This window comes from Dicentrarchus labrax, unplaced genomic scaffold (genome assembly GCF_905237075.1).
Source record: "Dicentrarchus labrax unplaced genomic scaffold, dlabrax2021, whole genome shotgun sequence".
Lineage (NCBI taxonomy): Eukaryota > Metazoa > Chordata > Actinopteri > Moronidae > Dicentrarchus > Dicentrarchus labrax.
In genome coordinates, this window is record NW_026136708.1 from 19,800,890 (window position 1) to 19,822,374 (window position 21,485).

General features: G+C 38.7%; 1 protein-coding gene across 1 annotated transcript; it reads left to right on the forward strand.

Annotated features, from left to right (window-relative positions):
- Positions 1 to 12,573: 12,573 nt before the first annotated feature.
- Positions 12,574 to 17,206, forward strand: atf3 (activating transcription factor 3). The gene is made up of 4 exons (XM_051408434.1): positions 12,574 to 12,697; positions 14,033 to 14,291; positions 14,402 to 14,509; positions 14,680 to 17,206. The coding sequence occupies exons 2-4, from the start codon at positions 14,034 to 14,036 to the stop codon at positions 14,998 to 15,000; spliced, it is 687 nt and encodes a 228-aa protein (XP_051264394.1). The 5' UTR covers positions 12,574 to 12,697; position 14,033; the 3' UTR covers positions 15,001 to 17,206.
- Positions 17,207 to 21,485: the final 4,279 nt, after the last annotated feature.

The following is a 21,485-nucleotide window of genomic DNA, read 5'->3' on the forward strand; positions in this document are numbered from 1 at the left end:
TGTGTGTATGATTGTACTTCGGGCCTATGCATGTAATAAATAAATAAAGTGAAAAATAATATCCCTATTGGGAATTTATTTAAGTAAATCCTTGTGAAAGAAACATCTAAAACTATTCCTTGAGTTGCACTAAAACTAAAGACTTGTTCCTTGTCATGTGGCCGAACTTTACACCAAATGACATTTGCATATTAAGAGGCTTTTAAAAGTATCCTGCTGACTCAAACAAGGGAAACAATTTTGACAGAAGCAGGTTAGGATTGTGTAAGATAATAACAGAAAAACACCCAGGGTGAATCCACATGTACGCTGTGCCCCCTCATTAATTTCACGTGCTAGAAACAAGTCAAACAAGAAGTTGACAGCCTTAAGGCGGTTTCAACATCATTTACGCAAGCGCTTTTGCAGTTCGATAAGAGGAAGATGATTAATATAATGTTTCCTGAAATGTCATTCATGATGAATGAACGGAAAGAACTTCCTGTTTGGCGTTTTGTTTGGACCTAAAGCACACTAAATGAAGCAATGTATGCGCTTTAGTTAGAAAGAAATGGAGAAGTGAGAGAGATGAAACTTTAATAAAAGTTTAATGAGACCTGAGGGGAAACTGGGTCACTGCAGCAGAATTTGAGTCAAACTACAACAAAGAGCTCAGATTCAAGCTTCAGCAGCGCTAGCAGAGGACTTGGTTGGTGGTTTGATTTAAATCTGTTATAAAACAAAAGAGATAACATATTTAAAGATATTTTGAAAGACTACAGTCATTATACGTACTAACAAGAATGAAGACTAAATACACCACACACAATAAAGGTCTTAGGATAAAATTACAACATAACACAGAACAAAAATACTACAACCCAGTCAGCATTTATTAGTGATTTGCAGGACTACTAGAAGTCCGGGTTAAAAGGAGGATACATTTAGTTATTTAGATGTCTAGGTTGTTTTAACAACGTTTTAGTGACTATATTTACAAGTGAAACAGATCCTAAACAGATGTTAAAATATCATCATACAAATACTGTTATATGCAACCTAAAACATGTTACCTTTCAAATCTTGACCTCTAGACATCTCTCTCTTTTGACCTACAAAGTGCGCACTACGTTTGCGTCCCATGAGAAACCAAAAGTCAATGTTGACTCATTTTCAGTTAACCTACGTAATGTGTTAAACATACCACTCATAGTGACGTAATTGATGTACTTATAACACAAATCTTTTCCTAAACCTAACCAAACTGCATCTCACAACATGTTTATTATGTAAAATGGACCATGATCAGGAAGGTCACCTGACTTTGTTCTTTTCTGCATGTCCAAAGCTCAAAACATGTTAAATGTTTCTCATGTAGCTTTATTTTGAAATTCTAACTGGACATTGCATATTTATTTTTTTTTTTTAACTTTTTCTGCACATGCAAAACTAATGATAAAGGGGTACGTAGAGCATCATAGCTTGAAGCATAGGGCCACTGACCAAACTGCAATATTTGAAAAGTTGGGAATGAGAACATGTTTGTAGAGAGTAGACCAAAAACCAACTATAATATGGAAATCAGGATGACAATAATATAGAGAGATTACAAACATGTACAAAAAAATATGACAATATATGTAACGATACACAGTAGGTGGTTGATAAAACTCTTTATCACATGACCTTTGATCACTGCCATCCAGTCACATACTTCACCAACCACAGCCTGCCAGACACCCGGTTTAGTCACCAAAATGTGGCTACTGTATAGTGAAACCAAATATGGCTATGATTGAATCAACTATGACTGCAGAGCGGAGCTGAATGCTAGGTAGGAGAAAGGGAAGAGTTTTGAGTGGTCGGAAGACTAGAAAGGCGCTATACAAGTACACATACCTGCCAACTTTTCAAAAAACCTTGGAGTGAGAGTTTGTCGGGGGGGACCAAAATTATGCCGCGCACGCAGCCACACAAGTTGGTGGCTCAGATATCAGAGAATTGGAATTCATTTGATGTTGTACCCATGTTGTACCCTGCATTCTGGTGGTTTGTGGGGAGGCCCAAAGCCGCTGATAGGGGCAGCCTACTGCAGATGGACAATATTGATTACATTCTGAGAAGCAGACATAGCTGAAGGTCCACCCCCAGGAAATGTTGGATTAAGTAGATGTGATTTCCTGCATTCTAGTGGATTTTTGGGTGGTCTGCTAAAGATGTGCAATACCTGAACTTATTCTGATTCATGTTCGGCATCACGACTTGTAGGGCCTTCTAGACTTGAGCTGAACATTAAATCAGAAAACTATTGTTGTGCCTAAAGGACTGCCTGTATCACAATAAAGCCTTATTCATAGACCAGTGTTTAAGATTGGACCTAATGCCTGTAGGTTGATTGATATTTTGATTAGAATGGTATTAAACTGTGAGTAAATAAACAATGCAATGAGCTGATATTTTGACGCACGCACGCACACACGCACATGGACACCGATTCAAACGTGAATGTAAATGAAACCTCTGATGTTACCTGGGCAACTCCAGCAGACCGGTGTGCGAGCAAGATGGAGTGACAGCTGGGGACGGCCAATCACACAAGAAACGGCAGAGCCAATCGAGGAGCTTGTGGGCGGGTCTAAACTAACAGGCTTCAGCTTGAGCGGCCGTTTTCCTCTTGGTCCTAGTGCTTGACGAATCCCTGTTTACTATAGCGTCACATTGGTTTTGGACGGTACAAACTGCAGGGGACCGAAACGGCCCAAGATCGGATTTTTTTTGCGTGAGAAATTGGATGTGTGGCGTGAGTGCGTGTGAATACAGGCAAAACCGTGTGTCACACGGCGAAAGTGTGAGAGTTGGCAGCTCTGCCTCAGGTCCATTTACCATTTACCAAAGGAGAAGTAGGGGATGGCAAGAGACAAGAATAAAGTCATAAATTAAAAAAGAGAAGGTCATGGAGGGGCACGACGAGGGAAGGGTTGTGGAGGAATGAACTGAGGGATGTAGGGAAGGAGGGAGTGAAAGGGGGAATGCTTATTGGTGGAATTCTATGAGTTGAACAATAAAAAAATAAAATAAAAAAAAACTTTTATGTTCACTTAGTTTCAAATGCAAGTGAACGTTCCAGTTTACCAAAACATTTCATTTAAAACTATCACGTGTAACAAGGTGTTGACTTTTTCTGTTGCTCATAAGTCTCCTGCACGATGACATCACCTTTCCTTAGAAACAGGTTGGTATCAGATACACAGAGCTGCTGTATCAGCTGCATAGAAACCAGTTAAAGTACTGCACAGCAGTGGGAAAAGCAAATACTGGGACCAGTTTGGGCAGTGAACTGGTGCAAAGGCAGAAAGCCTGAATCACACTGTTTATTGTCTCATATGACCTTCGGCTCACATTAGTTGGCACAAAGTGATTCCTTTATTAAAGATCACAGCCTGTGCCTTTGACACAGTCCACTGCTATCACACTATCACAACCAGCAGTGGTTTTAAAAGCCCACAGATAACATGCAGTCACAACCGCCCACTGTTATAGGTTCAGGAGCCGGGTAACAAACTTTCTTATTCTACTCTCGTTTTTATCAGTGAGCTGGAGATTATTTACTACATTTAAAAAAAAAAGCCTTGAGGCAGCAAATATTGTTTTTCAAGAAAGAGAATCAGAGACATTCAACACAAAGATCAAACACATACTGTAAGCAGAGAAGTAAAAACGATACGAGTGCAATAGAGTTCATACATGAGTCCAGGCGCGGGTACAGACAGGTGGCACAGGCCCTACTAGAATCTGATTGGCCACCCTTACGAGTCAGAAGGTTGAAACTCATTAGTGCCAAGGATGGATTAGGGAACACCTAATATGTGAAGTACCAGAGGTCCCTTCACCAGAACCTCTGTATAAAGTGACATTAACATTTCTTGCTGGAAAGTCCCCACAAGAGTTAAATAGAGAAGACACTATCTAACAAGTTTCTGTATCAAAGATGTGAATAAACACACACACACACACACACACACACACACACACACACACACACACTTCATATTACAGTCTTCCAAGTCAGTCACAAGTCCAACAAATCCACAAACTCATCAGAGTCAGAGTTCTGTCTGTCATATGTCCTACTGTGTCACGTGAGGCTGCTGACTTCATTAGCTCATGACCTTCAGCTTGTTGTAAACACTGAATCATCACTCTGTATTCAGCATTAAACCAATTATAATAAATCTGGTTTCAGTCTCTCATAAAGGGAAATTCAATGTGTGGCCAGGGTGTAAATATTGAATAAGAGTATACGACAGTAGGATAAGATAATAAAAAAAAAACAATTATAAGACAATAAAAGCAATGACAGGGTAAAAACAATTAAAAACAATCAAGCAGTATGAAAGAAATCAACCATATCAGAAGGTCACAAAGGTTTCAAGTTTAAGTTCATTTGAAATGAACAGGAGGAGGACCAGAAGTCTAAAAACCCCCAAAGCTCTAGATAATTTGTTTTTTTCTGAGTTTTCCTGGCCACAGTATAGTTTTTCCTTCGAGCTCGGAAAGTGGGAGTTGCAATCTGCACCACTAAATCCTACATAGTGGTCTCTTGAATTACAATTAATATGAAATATAAATGAAATATAATTTAATGGTTAATCAATTATCAAATATTTTTTTATTATCCAACAAAGTGATTCATTAACTAGTTTCAGCACAATTGTAAATGCATAATATAAAACTGCTGTTATTACAACTGAGTATTAGGGCTACTGTTATTGGAGATTTTAAGAATAAAGTTCTATAGTTAGTTGTGATATTTCAAGAAAAATAATGTAATATTTTGAGAAAAAAAGTCATAATATATTGAGAATAACAAGAAAAAAGTCCTAAATAACAGGTGGCTTCAGTATGAAATATCAGATTTATTGGATTAAATTTAGTCATAATATTATCACTTCATTCTCGATTCTCCCCTCAATGTAGCCCTCCTACACCATATTACATTATAATGATTTAAAATAATAATGTTCGTCTGACATATATAATTTGTGTTTATTTCCAGCAGTGATTATTTATCCTCAGCGAGCTTTACATTGACCACCATTAGCTGACATGCAGTTAGATGTGTTTCCTGGCCGCAGCATGGTAAACATGCAGTGTTGTTATGCTGGAGCTGTATTCAGCATTACGGTCCGCCATCAGCTCGCCTTGCACCTCCGTTTCAGCAGAACACAGATTTACCGGAATGCGGTGAATCACTCAGATCGAAAGTGCAAATGATCCCGACCGGCTGCCGTAACCTTAAAGCCCCGTTTACCACATTAACATGTACAGTAAGCTGCATTATCCGTCCATCAATCCGCCGGGTTTCACACCCCGCCCCGTTTCTCATCAGTGGCGTGATGCTGGGATGGGAGGGAGGGAGGGAGGAAGAGATGGGGGGGGATTTCCCGGATACCCCGTGAAGGAGGTGAAGAAGACGAGGAAGAGGAGAAAGAGCTTCCCGGAAAAGGATGACGCAACCTGGATCAGGAATGACAGACGACCGAAGAAGTAGGAAAATAGGAGAGGACACAAAAAAACAAACAGCAACAAACAACAAACAAACGAAATAATTTAAAATGAAAACACAAGAAAGGTCCAATAAAATATTCATTATGTTGTGAGTATTATTGTTTTGATAGTTTACAGTTCTCCTACATATTATAAAGCATTATTACTGTTATATTCGTGTTATTATTCACAGTTGCAGTAGAAAATTATAGAGTCATTTATAATCATAATAATATAGAATATTATTTTAATATGAACGTGAATAATTATACACATATTACACATACAATATTATTTGCTATTAATTCATTTTATGTTAATTTGATATGCATTTATTTTCTAATTGAATGTTATATAATTGATTTGTAAAATAATATTTTATATTTTAAAGCATAATTTAGATTACAACAATCCAATATGAGTAAATTCTGATCCTCATGTTGGTGTTTTATTTTAATATTTTTATTTTAATATACTATTTTTTGTAACCGAGCCGTAAACAAAAGCTCCTCTGTCCTCCTCCTCCTCCTCCTGCTCCTCGTCTTTTATTCTCAGCAGGAGCGGATTACGTCACCCTCTTTCTTTCCGGGAAATAATGCCTCTCATCCTCCCGGTGGCTTTACCGGGCAACCAGCAGGGGACCGGGAAAAGACTCCGGGAGGATGGGAAACCTGCTCCTCCTCCTCCTGTTCACCATTTATCATTATCACCATAAGCACATTTATTATCAGGAAAGTCTTATTTAGAAATACAGGAACTAGGAATGGTCACTTTCTCCAGTAATAATAGAACAAATTCTTTGTTCTTAATCTGTAAATCTGGGGGTGGAGAGGCAGATTATTAAATAGACCCTGCACTTACATTAGAAAAGCAATTTGGGTTTGGGTTGAAACTGTAGACTTCTATACAAAACCAATTCCAAAAAAACTGATACAATAATAATGAAAACTGGCCAATGAGTCGGATCTAAACTGTATTCACTTAAATAAAACAAGACTATCTCTGCATCTGCTAAATGCTCACACAACTAGAACTTGATCTGTAGTTGGAAAAGTTTTCTGAAAGGAAAAGAGGTTTGGAAACCAACTGTCCTCGCAGCTCATTGCCATGTCTCTACAGGAGCCCTGAACAGACAAACCAAACACTGACTCTCGATAGGGTCGTTCAAGTTTTTTGTGTGTTCCTCTAGGTTTATACTAAATCCTACATCCTGGACCCGGTCCAGGATTTAGTGGCATCTAGCAGTGCAGCTCTGTGGTGCAGAGAAACTATGGTGGCCATGAAACTTAATTAAGGCCCTATCTACAGCCTGTGTTTGGTTTGTCCATGGACTACTGTAGAAACGTGGCGGTTCGGCGGCAGACTATATAAAAGACGACCCACTCCCTGTGTAGATAAAATCAACTCATTCTAAGAACGTTTCTTATATTAAGGTGATTCTACACAAATGAAAACCAAATATTATGTTCAATTCCTGCCAATAGATCCTCCTTAATGTTACACACTGGACCTTTAAAGAGTTATATACAATGACACATTGCCTAATTTTGATTTTGTATCATACGTGGGTGAAGAATCATGTACACCAGTGCCTCCAAAAGTTTGAACAACAAATGTTAGATTATTTTAAGTGACAGGGACATAATTTAATGGACCTGGTGCATGATCTCATAACAAGTGGAGTGTCGGCTCAGTATGAGACTTGTTGGACTCATATTGAGAAAGAAAGATGCAAAATTATAATGAATTTCTTTGAATCTTCTCCCTGTTTAACCTACAGTATTGTTCTGCTGTGTGGTTTCACTGCAGTTTGTCAAAAGTGTTACTGAACATAGAGTTAACTGAGGGTAGACGAACAACTTATAAGAAATAACTGGTGATTATATCCCCATAAAAGGATATAATAACTTATAACATATTTTCCTTTTCACTTTCTCTTCTACCAAGAGCAAACTCTCAATTAGCCTGTGAGAAACTCCCTGATATCCTGATCCTGTACTCTCATAGTGAAACTAACTGCTCTGCCATCACGTCTGTCTTCTGTGTCAACTAACGTCTGTGGCTGAAAGTTCATAAACCAAACAGACTCAGCACTCCAGGAAGTGAAATGAAAGCTCGCAGCAGGTGGGAGTGAGAGTACTGTGGTTAACTCGTGCTGCCTGTGGCCACCTGCTCTAGTATCAGTTTGAAGAAAATTGGGTTTTTTGTTTTTTTTTGTTTAGACTAAGGTCATGAAGCAATATAACATGATTTATTGTCTCAAGGAAAACAGGTAAAGGAAGCGAGAAAACAGCAGATGCACTACTGAACAATACTAAACATATACAAATGACTTCAATTATTAACAGTTGGCTTGTTGTTTCTTACCTTTAGCCAATAAAATACTATTATTTTGCTCCTACACGTTATTCACCATTTTTTAAATACTGAAAATTAGGCAACATAGACTTGACATAACTTAACATAATATAAAAACACCCATCTTTGTCATTACAACCTTTCTTATATAATCTAGAACCAGTTTTACGCCCACTTTTGACATTTGAATTAACAGTTTAAAAATGTTATTATAACTTCCTCCGACAAAACGACTCCATGTGTGAAATGTGATTGTCACAGCTGAACACAGAGTGAAGTCTCATTCCCGAAGTTAATAAACCAAATGAATATATTGCGTTTTAAATCTTGGCAAACAAACACAGCAGTTTGGTGGGTGTGAGCACACAGAGCTTGGTATGAAACCCTCCAAATACAAAAATAGAGAATGTAATATTTAGCACTCTGATCATATGGTATTAATAGTCAGCAGGGTCAGCAATGACTTCACGTCGCAGCATCAATCTGGATCACCACACTGACCTCGTAAACTTTTCAACACCCGTCTGCCTGCTGAGAGAGTGAGAGAGTGTCTGCGTGTGTTTCACCCTACAGATTTTTTCTTCATGGTCTCTCTCTCAATAAAACTACAAGCATGTCAGCTCTAATTAGATGCTTCACACAAACTTTTAATGTGTCGACATTATCTGTCCACACAATGTTTCCCGCCTCTGTCTAACCACTGCTGATCCGTATTCTAAAAAAAATGACTGATTTTGCTACGTTACAAAATATATTACAAAACACATGTCTGACATTGCTGGTCTTCACACGAATCAAAACCAAAAGAAAACCAGACCCGGAACTAAAACCATGAACCGGTGCTCTGGGTTGTAAGCTGTGACACACCGAACATGTTTTAAACATATATCTTGTTAAGGCAGGTAGTGACACAAAACTTGAGGGGATTTCCCAAAAAATTAAAGGCTATTAAATGTATTTTAATACATATTATTCCAGATTGAGGGAGGTTCATACATACGAATCCTGCATTTTTTTTTAAATAAACAGCATTTATGGTGTCTTGTTTCTGATCAAATGTTTTCAAAATGTCTTCTTCTCTTTTGGGTGACACTATCTCTGAATACCTAATATAATATATATAACTTCAAACCATAAACAAACCCTAAATCTGAGATTGTTTCCACTTTCTTTTCCAGAGAAAAACCATTTCATGTTTGTATAACTCATTTTACTATCCCAGAAAGGAAACTTGACTTGCAGTCAGGTGCACAAACATAAAAAACACCACAAAATGTTTCCTGTACATACAATCTACAAAACACTCACCCATAAATGAAATCTGGAAAGGGGAGGATTCCCTGTCCCAGATTTCATCGTATCTCTAAACCCTCAACCCTTTAACCTGGAGCTGGATTTGTTCAGTCAGCAACCAGATAACTATTTTCCACTGTACAGCCTGTTGTAATTCTCAGCAGGGAAACACTGTTTGGTTAAATATTAACCGTTTTATGGTTCTATTTTAATGCTGGGTGGCGTGCACCATGACACCCCAGTTATATGACCAGCACGCACACAGAAGGTAAAGGTTTCCCTGAATGGAAAATCAGCGCTGAGGTGATTTCATTGACATGTCAAGGCTTCCCTGCACAATGTATGACCCAGAGTGAATGAAAACACACACACACACACTTGTTACACATGACCAGGGGGGAGGAAGTTTCTACATCAGTCATACATAATGCACAGCAGTGGTTCCTCTTGTATAATGCATTTCGGGTAAAGTCATGAACTCATGGTACTAATGTAATTCATCCCTCTGATTTCTTGGTTTTGACATTTCTCAATCTGAACTCCTTAAGCAACAATTTGTTCTAAGAAAGACTGGATTCAGTGAAAGTGAAAGTTAAAACATTTTTGTAGTAGGCAGACTAAACAAAAAGTTTCTATATTACAACATTCAAGGCGTTGTACTGGAAATGACAGGAAATGAGGGATAAAGAAGGAAAAGAAAGAAAGGAGAGAAGGCAGAGGAGGAAAGAGCTCTGTTTCTCTGCTTGAAAATACTCCATACTTCCATCTGCTAATAAACTTTCTAATAGTGTTTTTAAGTCTAGTTTTGGCAGCTTTACTGTATTAGTATAGCCCTGCTTCTTTGGCAATACAAAATCTGTCTCTAGAGTCTCAGACATCCCTCTGCAAGCTATGGTCGCAGATTCAGAGCACATTTTAGGCGCATTTCAATTAATTAAAATATGGTTGTCGTAGTATATCGAGCACAAACTGCAGAGAAGAAGATTGTGGCGCTGGAACAGAGACGTTTCTGGATGTTTAGATTTTTTTCACCCCAGTATGAAAAGTTATGACAGTAGCTGCTCGATATGAAGGATGAACATTTTAACAGAAACTAATACATGCCTTGTAAAACAGCAATAATAATCATAATAATAATCTGGGCACAATTTTTGAGTGTCTTTGGGATCAAATAACATAGTCATGATTGCATAGGCATCCAGGAATTGAGCGAAACTAAGTAATGTAAATAACTATCCAAGCTTTGTCTCAGGGTAGGCCCACAGCCTCAGACTATAAAAAAAACCCATCTTAGATAGCTTACAGTGAAGAGACAGAGAAGAAACATGAGGTACCGGGAGATAAATGGGTATGGCACATATTAGAACCAGGGTTCTGTGGTTTTATTCAACACATCTTTAACCAATAGGCCATCAGAATGTAACTGCTAACACCTATATAACTACAGCAGCTTTACTACCAATAGAAAGAAACACTACTACATCTTCCACTTCCACAAGTTGTGAAAGCACGTGGTTATATAGTAACAAGTTTTACTTTAGAGTAAATAAAAAAGAGAAGCACCCATTCCCCTGCTAATGCCAAAGACTACAGTGGATGTAATGCTGGTACAGCTGCAAACAGCTTTCTCTTACAGCTACAGCAACTTTTATACAGTAGTACAACTACATCGTGTGTTTTTAAGGTAGAAACACAACTTCTCACTGACAGGAGGTCAGGAAAACAAGATCAACCGATTAAGACTATAAGCCACTTCACTGCTATAAAACTGTGTACAGTGAATTTACAATTGGAGAAAAAGAAAATATGTTCTTTACCTACCTAACCAGCTGATTGTCACTTCTTGAGAAAGGTCATTTCACCTTTATAAACAAATTATAAGCTCTAAATTTAGAAAAATATATCATTAAAAATCAGCGCAGGATCAGATGAAGAAAGGAGCCGATCCCAGTTCACTGTCTATCTGTCTAAGCTCATAGTTTTATACCCCGGCTGTTGACATGTAACCACAGAATAAATAACTGTTGTGTGTCATTCAGCTTGAACAGCTTTATTCACTCGTTAGTGTGGAATGTCGGGAGTGGGAATCCATGTCCGTGTCAAAACGGGGAGATCACGGAGAGGAAGGGGAGAGGGAGAAGAGTTATTAATGACTAATTTACTTGTTTATTGTTTGTCGTCATTCGATTAGTTTTATTCAGCTTTTTGGATAATTAATGGTAGATGGAAGGCAGGGAGAAAGGGGGAGGAAGGAAGGAGGGAGGGAGAGAGGGAGGGAGGGAGGAAGAGAGGGTGACATAATGTGAGAGAAAGAACAGGGATGAGAAGGAAAGGAGGAGAAAAAGAGAGAAGAAAGGGACTAAAAGGAAGGATGGGAGACTGGGAGTGGGAGGGACAATTAAAAAAGAGTTGGGAAAAGGGGGAGAAAAGGAAAGAGGGATAGGGATGGAAATGAAAGAGTGCCAGGATGGAGGGATGGGAAGAAGGGTGGAAAAGTTTGAAAATGAAGGAGGGAGGAAAGGTGAGAAGGAGAAGAAGAAATGAGGGAGGAAGAAGAGACAGAGGGGAGGAGAAGAAATAGAAGGGAAAGGGAGGGAGGGATGAAAGAAGGATGAGAAAGAAGGAAACAATAGATGAGGGAATGGTGAGAAGAAGTAAAAGAGGAAAAGAGTGAGGAAGAAGGCAGGGGAGAGCATATGGGAAGGAGACAGAAAGGATAGAAAGAAAGACAGAGAGAGGAAGAAGTAGATAAAGTAATTAAAAGAAAGAAAAAATAGGAAGAGCGAAAGAGAGAAGAAGTCAAAACAAGGGATTAAAAGAGAGAATATGACATGAGTTGGGAGAGGGGAAGGGAGAGGCAAGAAGAAAGAAAAAAGGAAGGAGGGATGAATGAAAAGGAGAGGACGAGAGAGAAGATGAAACAAAGGCAAAAATAACAAAGGGGAAAGAAATGAGGAATAAAAGAAGGAGATCACAGGACGGAGAGAGAGAACCGGACAATATCAGGGGAAAAGAAGTGAGAAAAGGGGGAGGAAAAAAGAAAGAGGGAGAAAAGGAAAGAGGAGTGAGGACTGAGGAAGAAGGGGGAAAAAGTGAGGAGAAGATTGAAAGGGTGAGGAAAGAGGAAAAGCCTGGGATGGGAGGAAGGAAGACAAAAAGAGAGCCAGGGGAGAGGGAAGGGGAGGGAGGGGAAGAGGAAGGAGGAGGAGGGGGGGGGAAGCCTGTCCTCTTATGGCAGAGCTCGGGGTTGCTCGATTGCATCATCGCAGCATAATCCTCCTATAAATAGAATGACGTCAGCCTCCCGCTCCACTCTCTCGTAGCATTCCTGCTCCGTCACCAGGCCACGCCCCCAGGCCACGCCCCCCGGCTGCTCTCTATAAAGGCGGGTGATGCAACGCACCGGCTGCAAGCGCAACTGTACGCACCGACAGGAAGACAAACAGAAGAGAAGGAGAGACTGAGCTTTATAAGAGGAGCTTGTAGTTTCTTGAGACCCACTCACTCACAGCTTTAACAGGTAGGTTGGTCTTTTGTTTCCGGGGATGAGGTTTGTTGTAGTGGGGTTTGTGGGGTGGGGGCTGTGTTTGGGTTCGTGTTGTCCCGGTTGGTATAGCGGAGAAGTCCCGGTGCGTCTCTGCGCTCCGCTGTCCCGGGACACTTTACCGAAACTTCTGAACTGATTTCTACCGGTCAGATTGAATTAAAACAGAGAAGAGAGAAGCTGTTTGGTTCAGATGTTACAATAATGTGTGATTGTAAAGCTGTTTTCATTCTAATATAACACTTTTGAGCGATTTTAACTGCGATTAATCTCATCTGCTCGGTCTTTGTCATACATTATAATAACCTAAATAACTTAAACTTAACAAACAATATAAACTTGCATGTTCCAATTAGGCTTTTCTTCATTTATAGGGTTTAGTGAAGTTTATTTTGCCGTTATTTATATATTTCTCTTACTTAGGAAAAGGCAAAAATGTTTAAAAAATGGCAATTAAGTAATATAATTATTGTGTTCCTTACTTTGAGACTTTACTCTATAGAACAGGGAGAATATCTATATATATTATTATATAACTTTAGGTGTTTTTGCATCATGTAACATGCGTGACATGTTTGTTTTGGTTTTGGTCTCACAGAGCTGATAAACATCATAATCATCTTATCAGGCTGTCAGTCATAATTCTCCATGAGTCGCTCCTCTGTTTGGATAACAAACATCGGCACCTATTAATGATTCTCTTTAATTGCTTATGGCATTATTCCCAAAAGGCAATTATAGTTAATATAATATTTAATATTCAGGTGGTACTGCAATCAAGCATATTTGGCTCTGTGACCATAAATGATTTCTCCTCCTTCTCCATGTCACCTTAGATAACCTTAAATCTCATCTTATAACTTTTGTTTTTTATAGTTTTTGTGCAATATTTAAGATCTGTAGCATGATTACTCAACAAGAAAGCTGTCACTCTATTATCTCCATTGTCTCTCTGTGATTTCTTTGTGGTTGTTAATATTTTTAATCTACTATAATATTACTACAGTAAGTTATTTTGTGTTTGTGCTACTTAATATTGATATAAACTGCCCTTGCCGGGTTTAATTGTATTTTGATCCTATATGTTATCACTATAATATCTTTATAGACATTTATAATGTTTTAGCGTTGCGTTTATAGGGACTTTTTATAGTATTTTTTTTATCTGAACCAATTCATATTCATGAACAAATTTTGCATAACATGCTTCTGAATTGTATTATTTGTAGCTGTCTTCAGCAAACAGACCCTCCTAAAATCCCAGTGACTTTGATTAACATGATAATAATCGTGTGACTCTTGTGTTTCCAGAATGATGCTGCAGCACTCAGGTCCCTCGTTGGCTGACATCAGCTGCTCCGCCCTGGTGCCCTGCCTCTCCCCGCCGGGCACACTCACCCTGGACGACTTCACTGATTTCACACCCATCGTGAAAGAGGAGCTGCGGCTGGCCATCCAGTCCAAGCGCCTGTCCAACGGGCTCAGCGTCGACATGAGCTCCGACGGGGCCAGCTCCAGCTCGGACCGAGCCTCGGAGCACCTCGCCTGTGGATCCGGAGTCAAGAGAGAGGTGAGGTGGAGGGAAACTGCAGCATGAAGTCGTCTGTATTTTTTGACACTGACTGTGAAGCGTGAAGGGGTGAAATATTGACAGTTTATATTTCTTTCTCTGGTTTTTAGGCGACACCTCAGGAGCACGAGAGGAGGAAAAGGAGGAGGGAGAGGAACAAAATTGCTGCTGCCAAGTGCCGCAACAAGAAGAAGGAGAAGACAGAGTGTCTGCAAAAGGTAGTTTTAAACTTCTATCAATTTCAGAGAAGATAACCGAGCTCAATTTTGTTTAACCTAATTTATCTACAGTACAAAGTAGCTTGCCTAACAAAGATTGAACATTGAAAGTAACATTAAAGTACAGCATTAACAATCAATTTCTCCTTCCCCCTCTCTCTCTTCTATAGGAGTCAGAGAAACTGGAGACTGTCAATGCTGACCTGAAGGCTCAGATTGAGGAGCTGAAGCAGCAGAAGCAGCAGCTGGTCTACATGCTCAACCTACACCGGCCCACCTGCATCGTCCGAGCCCAAAATGGCCAAACGCCCGAGGACGAGAGAAACCTCTTCATCCAGCACATCAAGGAGAGCACCTTACAACTCCACAACATCACCTCCTCCACTGCCACCACCACCTCCTCCTCCTTGTCCACATCCATCTCCACAATAGCACCTCTAGACGGAGGATTTCTGTCCCTCGATCACATTCAGTGTCCCAGTCACCTATGAGCAATCAGGTGTTTTACCACTTTTCTAAGACTTGCAATGCTTCCACCTGCTGCCATTAATGTAGCACATCAAGTGTTTGAGAGGCAGGTGGAGCTGCTACAGACTTATGACCTGAGAATGATGTGACGTACAATAAACGCCACCTTTGGATGACTCCTCGGTCCCGTTCGCCGTCCACAAAGCTGCTAGAGAGAGTGTCGCATAAAATGACCTCAACGCCTCCCGCTCCCTGATACCTTTGCTGCTGATTGGGCAGGAAGTGACATACCATGGACATCACCTTGACATGCATTGTGTATTTTTTTTTCAAAGCATTACAGACAGTCAGGGCCAAGGACAGATGCTAAAGCACTTAAAGACAAAACAAAACATCATTTTTTATTTACTGGTATTTTGAATAGATGAGAGTCTGATTTAGTGTCTGATTTTTGTACCAAAGCGGGATTTTAAGGTGATAAAGGCACATAATTCAACAGTTCACCCACAAAGAAAGTAGACACAGATTGACCGTGTGAGTGTGTTTGAGCTGCAAGTCACTGACTTAAAAAAAGACATTGTTGTTTGTGCTTAGTGTATGAGAAATAGTATATTTATTAAGTAACTACTGTATGACGTGTCAATGCCGTATCAACCCTGTTTGCTTGTCCTTAATCCAATATGAACTACTAAATTTGCTGCTACTACTAACCACTCAGGACCTAACTGTAGAAGTTGATTTTTTTTATTGCCCCATTTAAGAGCTAACCTCTCAAAAAGTGTGAATACAAGTGTGAGGTTGTTTGCTATCAGTCAGGGTAGGAGTAGCAGCCATAAAAGGGAAATGTACTTTGCAGGCAGGGTTTATAATTCTGCACTTAATGAGAAAAGCATAGTAAAAATTACACTATAATCGTGTATGCAGATAATACCTTACTTTTCTTAATAATTTGAAATTCACTGGCAAGCAAAGTTGTCCCAAAAAATTGAATACTGTACATAATGTCACAAGTACACTTTATTTATCACTGCGTTCCCTCTTAAGTTAAACAGAACTAGTGTTGCTTTTTACATCTTCTGTGACGATGAAGCTTCACGAGTACAAGTGTTATTTTTCAGACATGTTGTTTTCTACCTAAAATCTTATATATTGTATTGACTGCGCATTTACTCTGTACTGTGCTACTGTATGTAAACACCGGATGCCTCCTTTGGTCTTGACAGAACAAAACAAAAAAGATTATTTTTTAAAATGTATTTTATTAATAACATTTGGTTTGGTAGTTGTGTTCACGAGATATCATTAGCTAGGTATCGGAAGTGTTGCATCAGCTTTTTGCTGGTCCTTTACCACGCTTGACTCTGAAGTAATGCAGGAGGATGTGATATTATACTGTATGTTATGAGCTTTATCACTTAAACTCACTGCCAAATATGTTTCCCTCCTTTTACTCCCGTTTCCTCTCTCGCCCGTTTGCTTTAGAGTGAAATGTGGTTTATTGCGCAAACAGAAACGGAGGGAGGAACCAGAATTGGGAGGCTTTTTTCTTGTCAAATACAAACCATAGAATCAATCAAGTAGCCATGCACTGCAAGGAAGACACTGAAACCCTCAATAATTGCAATTCACTCTACAGCTAACACATCAAAAGGGAAACTCTGGTTATCAGTATTTGAATAATTTTCAGTAAGTGGCAACCCTTCACCAAGCTGACGTCTTTGCATAAATATTTTCAAACAGTTCATAACAGAAGTAATAATTTATGGACAAACAGCACATTACTGTATATCCATTCACGGTGAGGACTGAAGTTTTATATTTTATGTTTGCAAGAAGGTTTATAGTGTTTATCATCTGTAAGGAAAAAAAAACTTGTGAGAGTCACACGGTTAAAGGGACGCAGGCGTCTGCGTGTGTTCATAGCGTGTGTGTTGTTTTTGTGGTTGAAGTTGTTCATTGTCCCGTCATGGCTAGATAGCTAATAGGCACTGAGCTCGATGCGTATATGTATTCTATGTATTCTATTGTGCCTACTTCTACTGGAGGCTGTTTTTTGGCTGTTTTTTTCCCCTGTTGCTGCTCAACTGTTGGAGCATCATAGCCTAACTGAATAAACTGTAGGCTGTCAGGTACAACTGCACTGCTACTACCAATGTGTACTTCCATCTCTGTGATCTGTCAACTTTTGTTTTTGATACTTTGTTAATTAAAAATGTGTATTGCAAATGATACCATGGTGTCGTAAATAGTCTTGTAACACTTTGCTTTTAAAGTACCCTATCCCATTTCATTCATATGGAAAATAGTAGTCAGTGCTCTAAATTCTATTCTTTAGTTTACATAGATTATATACACTTAGTTACTGGTTTATAAGTACACTTGTGCAATCTAATACAATACAATACAATCCAGTGAACCCTATCTTTGTGGAGCTTGTGAGTAATAAAGTTCAGTGTCTGACACTGTCTGAAGGTAATTTGATTTAACTCAGCTAATTCCGAGGTTATAGTGTGAGTTTTAATGTAAAAATTTGTTACTTATGTTATAGCCACTTCCCATTCACCTACATCACACATTCAAACAATTATAAAACAAACAAACAAAAAAGTTCTTGTCGAGATAACAGGCATAAATAATTTATTATTGCCCTCAGTAGCTGTTGGCTTCTGTTTTACTTAAACACCCACACACATTTTTGTTACTCAGTTACGTCAGCACCAACCTTTCTATTAAATTGCATGAGGGTAACATATGAGGAAAAACAACCGTTTCCTCAGAATATATACTAATTAGAATAAAAACATAAATTCCCAGATAAACACGGGGAGGCAGCTGTTACATTTTTATAGTTGGCGGGTCATCTCTTTAGGCAATTCATGTTTTGTTGACACCTAGAAAATTTCATAACATAACATGAGTTCACCTACAGACTGAGCTCAGAGCAGCTGTGTCTGTACTGAAGAGAGGGACAAGACTGGGCATGTTAAATGAGAGAGAGAGAGAGAGAGAGAGAGAGAGAGAGAGAGAGAGAGAGAGGGTGCATGTCCCATATCAGCTAATCGGATAGGACTTGTATTATCTATTGAGATAAGCTCTGAAATACTGTTCAAATAACAAACCCACCACTCCCTACTGATATCACCACTGGCTCTACAGACATGGACAATACACACTCTGGATGAACAGAAATATTTAACCACTTTTCAAATGTTGGAGAGTTAACTTTTACAAAGAGCTTGTTTCCTCTCATGGGTTTCATTTTTGCATGTGTACTTCTTGTGTTCAAGAGTTCTGGTATGTTATGTCCATTAAGACACAAATACAATCATTTGAAAATGGGATTAAACATATAAGAAAAGGGCTCATCCAAACATACCTTGAACCAAATTTGGTGAAAACCTGATTTTTGTTTGAAAAAAGTGCTGGAAATTAGAAAATGTGGAAAAACTACTATTAGTTTAATTATTAATACTATTGGCATTGTCAAGCTGCCACCCAGAGAAATATGACTGAAAAGCAGCAGCTGAAGCGAGATTACAACCACAGCAAAAAGATCAAGTCTCAACACCAAAAATCATATGGAAAAAAACTTGTTTTTTTTAAACAAAAATAAGTTACAGATTTTAGCTTTAAGTCTCACTGCGAACTATAGGTGGGTTCACCATGGTAGGACGATGCACATGTGCACCACTAAAGTTGTTGAAAGTCAGTTATATTGACTTCTTTCTGATTTGCAGCTAATTACACAATCACACAACCAGCTAGCAGTAAACCCCACCCTCCTTGCTCACCACCAAAACAGCTTAAACAAACATTGAAAATTTATACTTCTTAATGAATTTTATTTGTAAGCGCTAAGGAAGAGCAGATAGTTTCATAAGACTATTATGTGGGCAAGATCCATATCACCCTCAGGACAGTGAGTGAGCAAGTGTGGTATTTTGTTTGCTTGAGTGAAATGTTTCAACCTGCTTCATTTTTGTTTGATACGCATCTGGTATGTTGATAACAACTTATAACATATCCGGGGGGCAGAGAGGGAACCAGTCATTTCCAGCCTTCCTCCTCTGTTAGGGAGTCCATAGAAATGTTAGCTTCCCTAAGGTTTGTAGTGGGGCTATTTCATTACATTATGTTACTTTATAATTGTTTTTTTTTTTGTTTGTCTTTTGTGTCATAGATATTCCTTGAACGATAGATAGTCTTTTTATAGGGGACATTTTCACTTGTCAGAGAAGGAAAAACAGGAAAAAGTGTATGAAAAGCACTAGCACAGCGTTAAAGCAATGTGTGGAGATAGGTCTGGCTATGTGAGACTATAAATGTATAAAGAGCTGTGTGTGTCTATCTGTTGAATTCACATAAAATCCGACAATGTGCACCTTCGGCAAGATTATGCATAGGCGTGGAGATGCTTAAGAACGTAAGTGTTGTGAAACAATGCGGAAATTATGTTTAATTTCCCTAAATCACTTTGTTATCAGTACATGGCTCCTTCTCCTCGGTCATTCTCTACCACCGCTTAAATTCTATTAGGTATGCTTTTAATAATAACACAGGTTTAAGAAATAGCACCAGTGATGGCAAAGGTGTAATTAGTATCTTGCTACAGTAAGCAGTATGTTGGTGGGCCAGCATGCACAACAGAGGCATCATAGAACTAAATGGAATGCAGACATTGGTGTTTTCTTCCATTATAATATCTATATTGTTATTAGTTATCTTTATTTTACAAGTCAAAAGGTTTTACTGACAGGAAATAACCTAAAATATAGACAGATGTATGTTTACATGTATGCTTATCTGCTCCATAAAAGGAGAATATAAGAAAGTAGATCGTATTTCATCTGCTTATGACATGAGTCAGAGGTGAACCAAGGTTCAGCTGTCATTTCTGCAGGCTTTAATTAAATGGTTTGATGGGAGTGCTGGTAGCAAAAATTGTGACGACGCGAATAGGATCTGACATGAAGGTGTTTGTGCAAATGAGATTTGTTTTATATTTTTTTATTATTATGAGAAATCCTGCTGAAACACAGTCCCTCAGTCTGTGCAGACTAGGAGTCTCCAAAGCTGCACAGGGGTTCGTGAGGCCTTCTTGATTTTAAGGTTCTTTATTAAAAAGACAGTAGGCCCATATCTTAGTATTTGATTAATTACTGTGCAGAAAACTAAATTAAAATTATTATTTTTAAAGTTTATATTATTATCAAAGCTAATTAAAATAATTAAAGTGTTATAATCTATAACACAAGCTATATTCACAGAGCCTGCACTCTCTGCTGAACAACCTTGTCCTGCTTTAGAAAAGTACACAGTTAAAACATCCAAAGAGCAAATGTGTCAACAAAAAAAATTAATAATAAAGACAGAGAATTGCACAGAAGTTTTCAGGAAAAGAAGCCAGTGTTTGGTTTTTCTGTTCTGGGCCACTGTAGAAACATGGTGGCCTCCAAGAAGACTTGTTCCCTCTTTAGATAAAAACAACTCATTCTAAGGTAACGAAAACACAACAGTTCTTATTTTCAGGTGATTATACTTTAATGAAAACATATTTATGAATATTACATTCCATTTCTGTCTATAGATCCTCCTCAGTGTTACACACTGGACCTTGAAGGAAAAATGTTGGGAATCACTGGCTTAAAGGTTAGGGGGACAGAGTTTGTCATCCACTGTACAGATGTGAAAGCCCTGATTATAAAATACAATGTTGGACTATATAAGTTAAATATGACTTGACTTTGTGGAGAAGTACATTTGGTTCTCACTTCAAGTGGAAGCAGAAGTAGGAAGTTCAAGTTTCAACACACTGAATACTGATAACAGCAGTATCGTACAGTGTATTTATCGAGTCAGCTCAGGGTCATATCTGAAGTCATTGTTGAGTTGCTGTGGTAAAGTGATCACAGTTTTTACCACTAACTTTGATCACACTGATTATTGACCAGGATGTTTCTATTTGGTTTAGTCTTTTGAAACCTAAAATCTTGAACTATTGTGGCTTGCGGTCAAGACCAGGCTTTCGTCCCATGAGATATTGGTCAATATGGGGCCAAAGTACACATACAAAGAGGGGAGGAGGGTGAAAAGGACAGGGAAGATGCTTTGTCATTCTCTCGAATGAGGGAGAAACTGATGCAACGCAGTCACAAGCGGGCGCAAGGTGACTGATGCAACGGCAGTGTCATAATCTTTGAACAGCAACATCCTGTGTGCTGAGGCCAAAGGTCACAGCTGAACACATAAGCACAACATTTTGAGGTATTTCCAGTTCCCTTATCATAGAAGTCAAAATCGACAGATAAAATAAAGTCATTGTATATGGGATATGTATAGAGAACTGCTTACTCACTAACTGACATGTTAATATAGTATACGGAACAAATGCATCCGTTTAAGGAAGTTGCACTGAACTTTTCATTCAGAAGAAACTCCTCATCTGACAACAGTATTTATGTATGCATTTTATCTAGCACTGTCAAAGTGCTAACAGCCTTTAAAGAGA

Bases quoted from the DNA above. Each gene is read 5' to 3' on its own strand.
- atf3 (XM_051408434.1), top strand. From the start codon at position 14,034: ATGATGCTGCAGCACTCAGGTCCCTCGTTGGCTGACATCAGCTGCTCC. The intron at 14,292-14,401 runs GTGAGGTGGAGG...TCTGGTTTTTAG, and splicing joins GATCCGGAGTCAAGAGAGAG to GCGACACCTCAGGAGCACGA. The intron at 14,510-14,679 runs GTAGTTTTAAAC...TCTCTTCTATAG, and splicing joins AGACAGAGTGTCTGCAAAAG to GAGTCAGAGAAACTGGAGAC.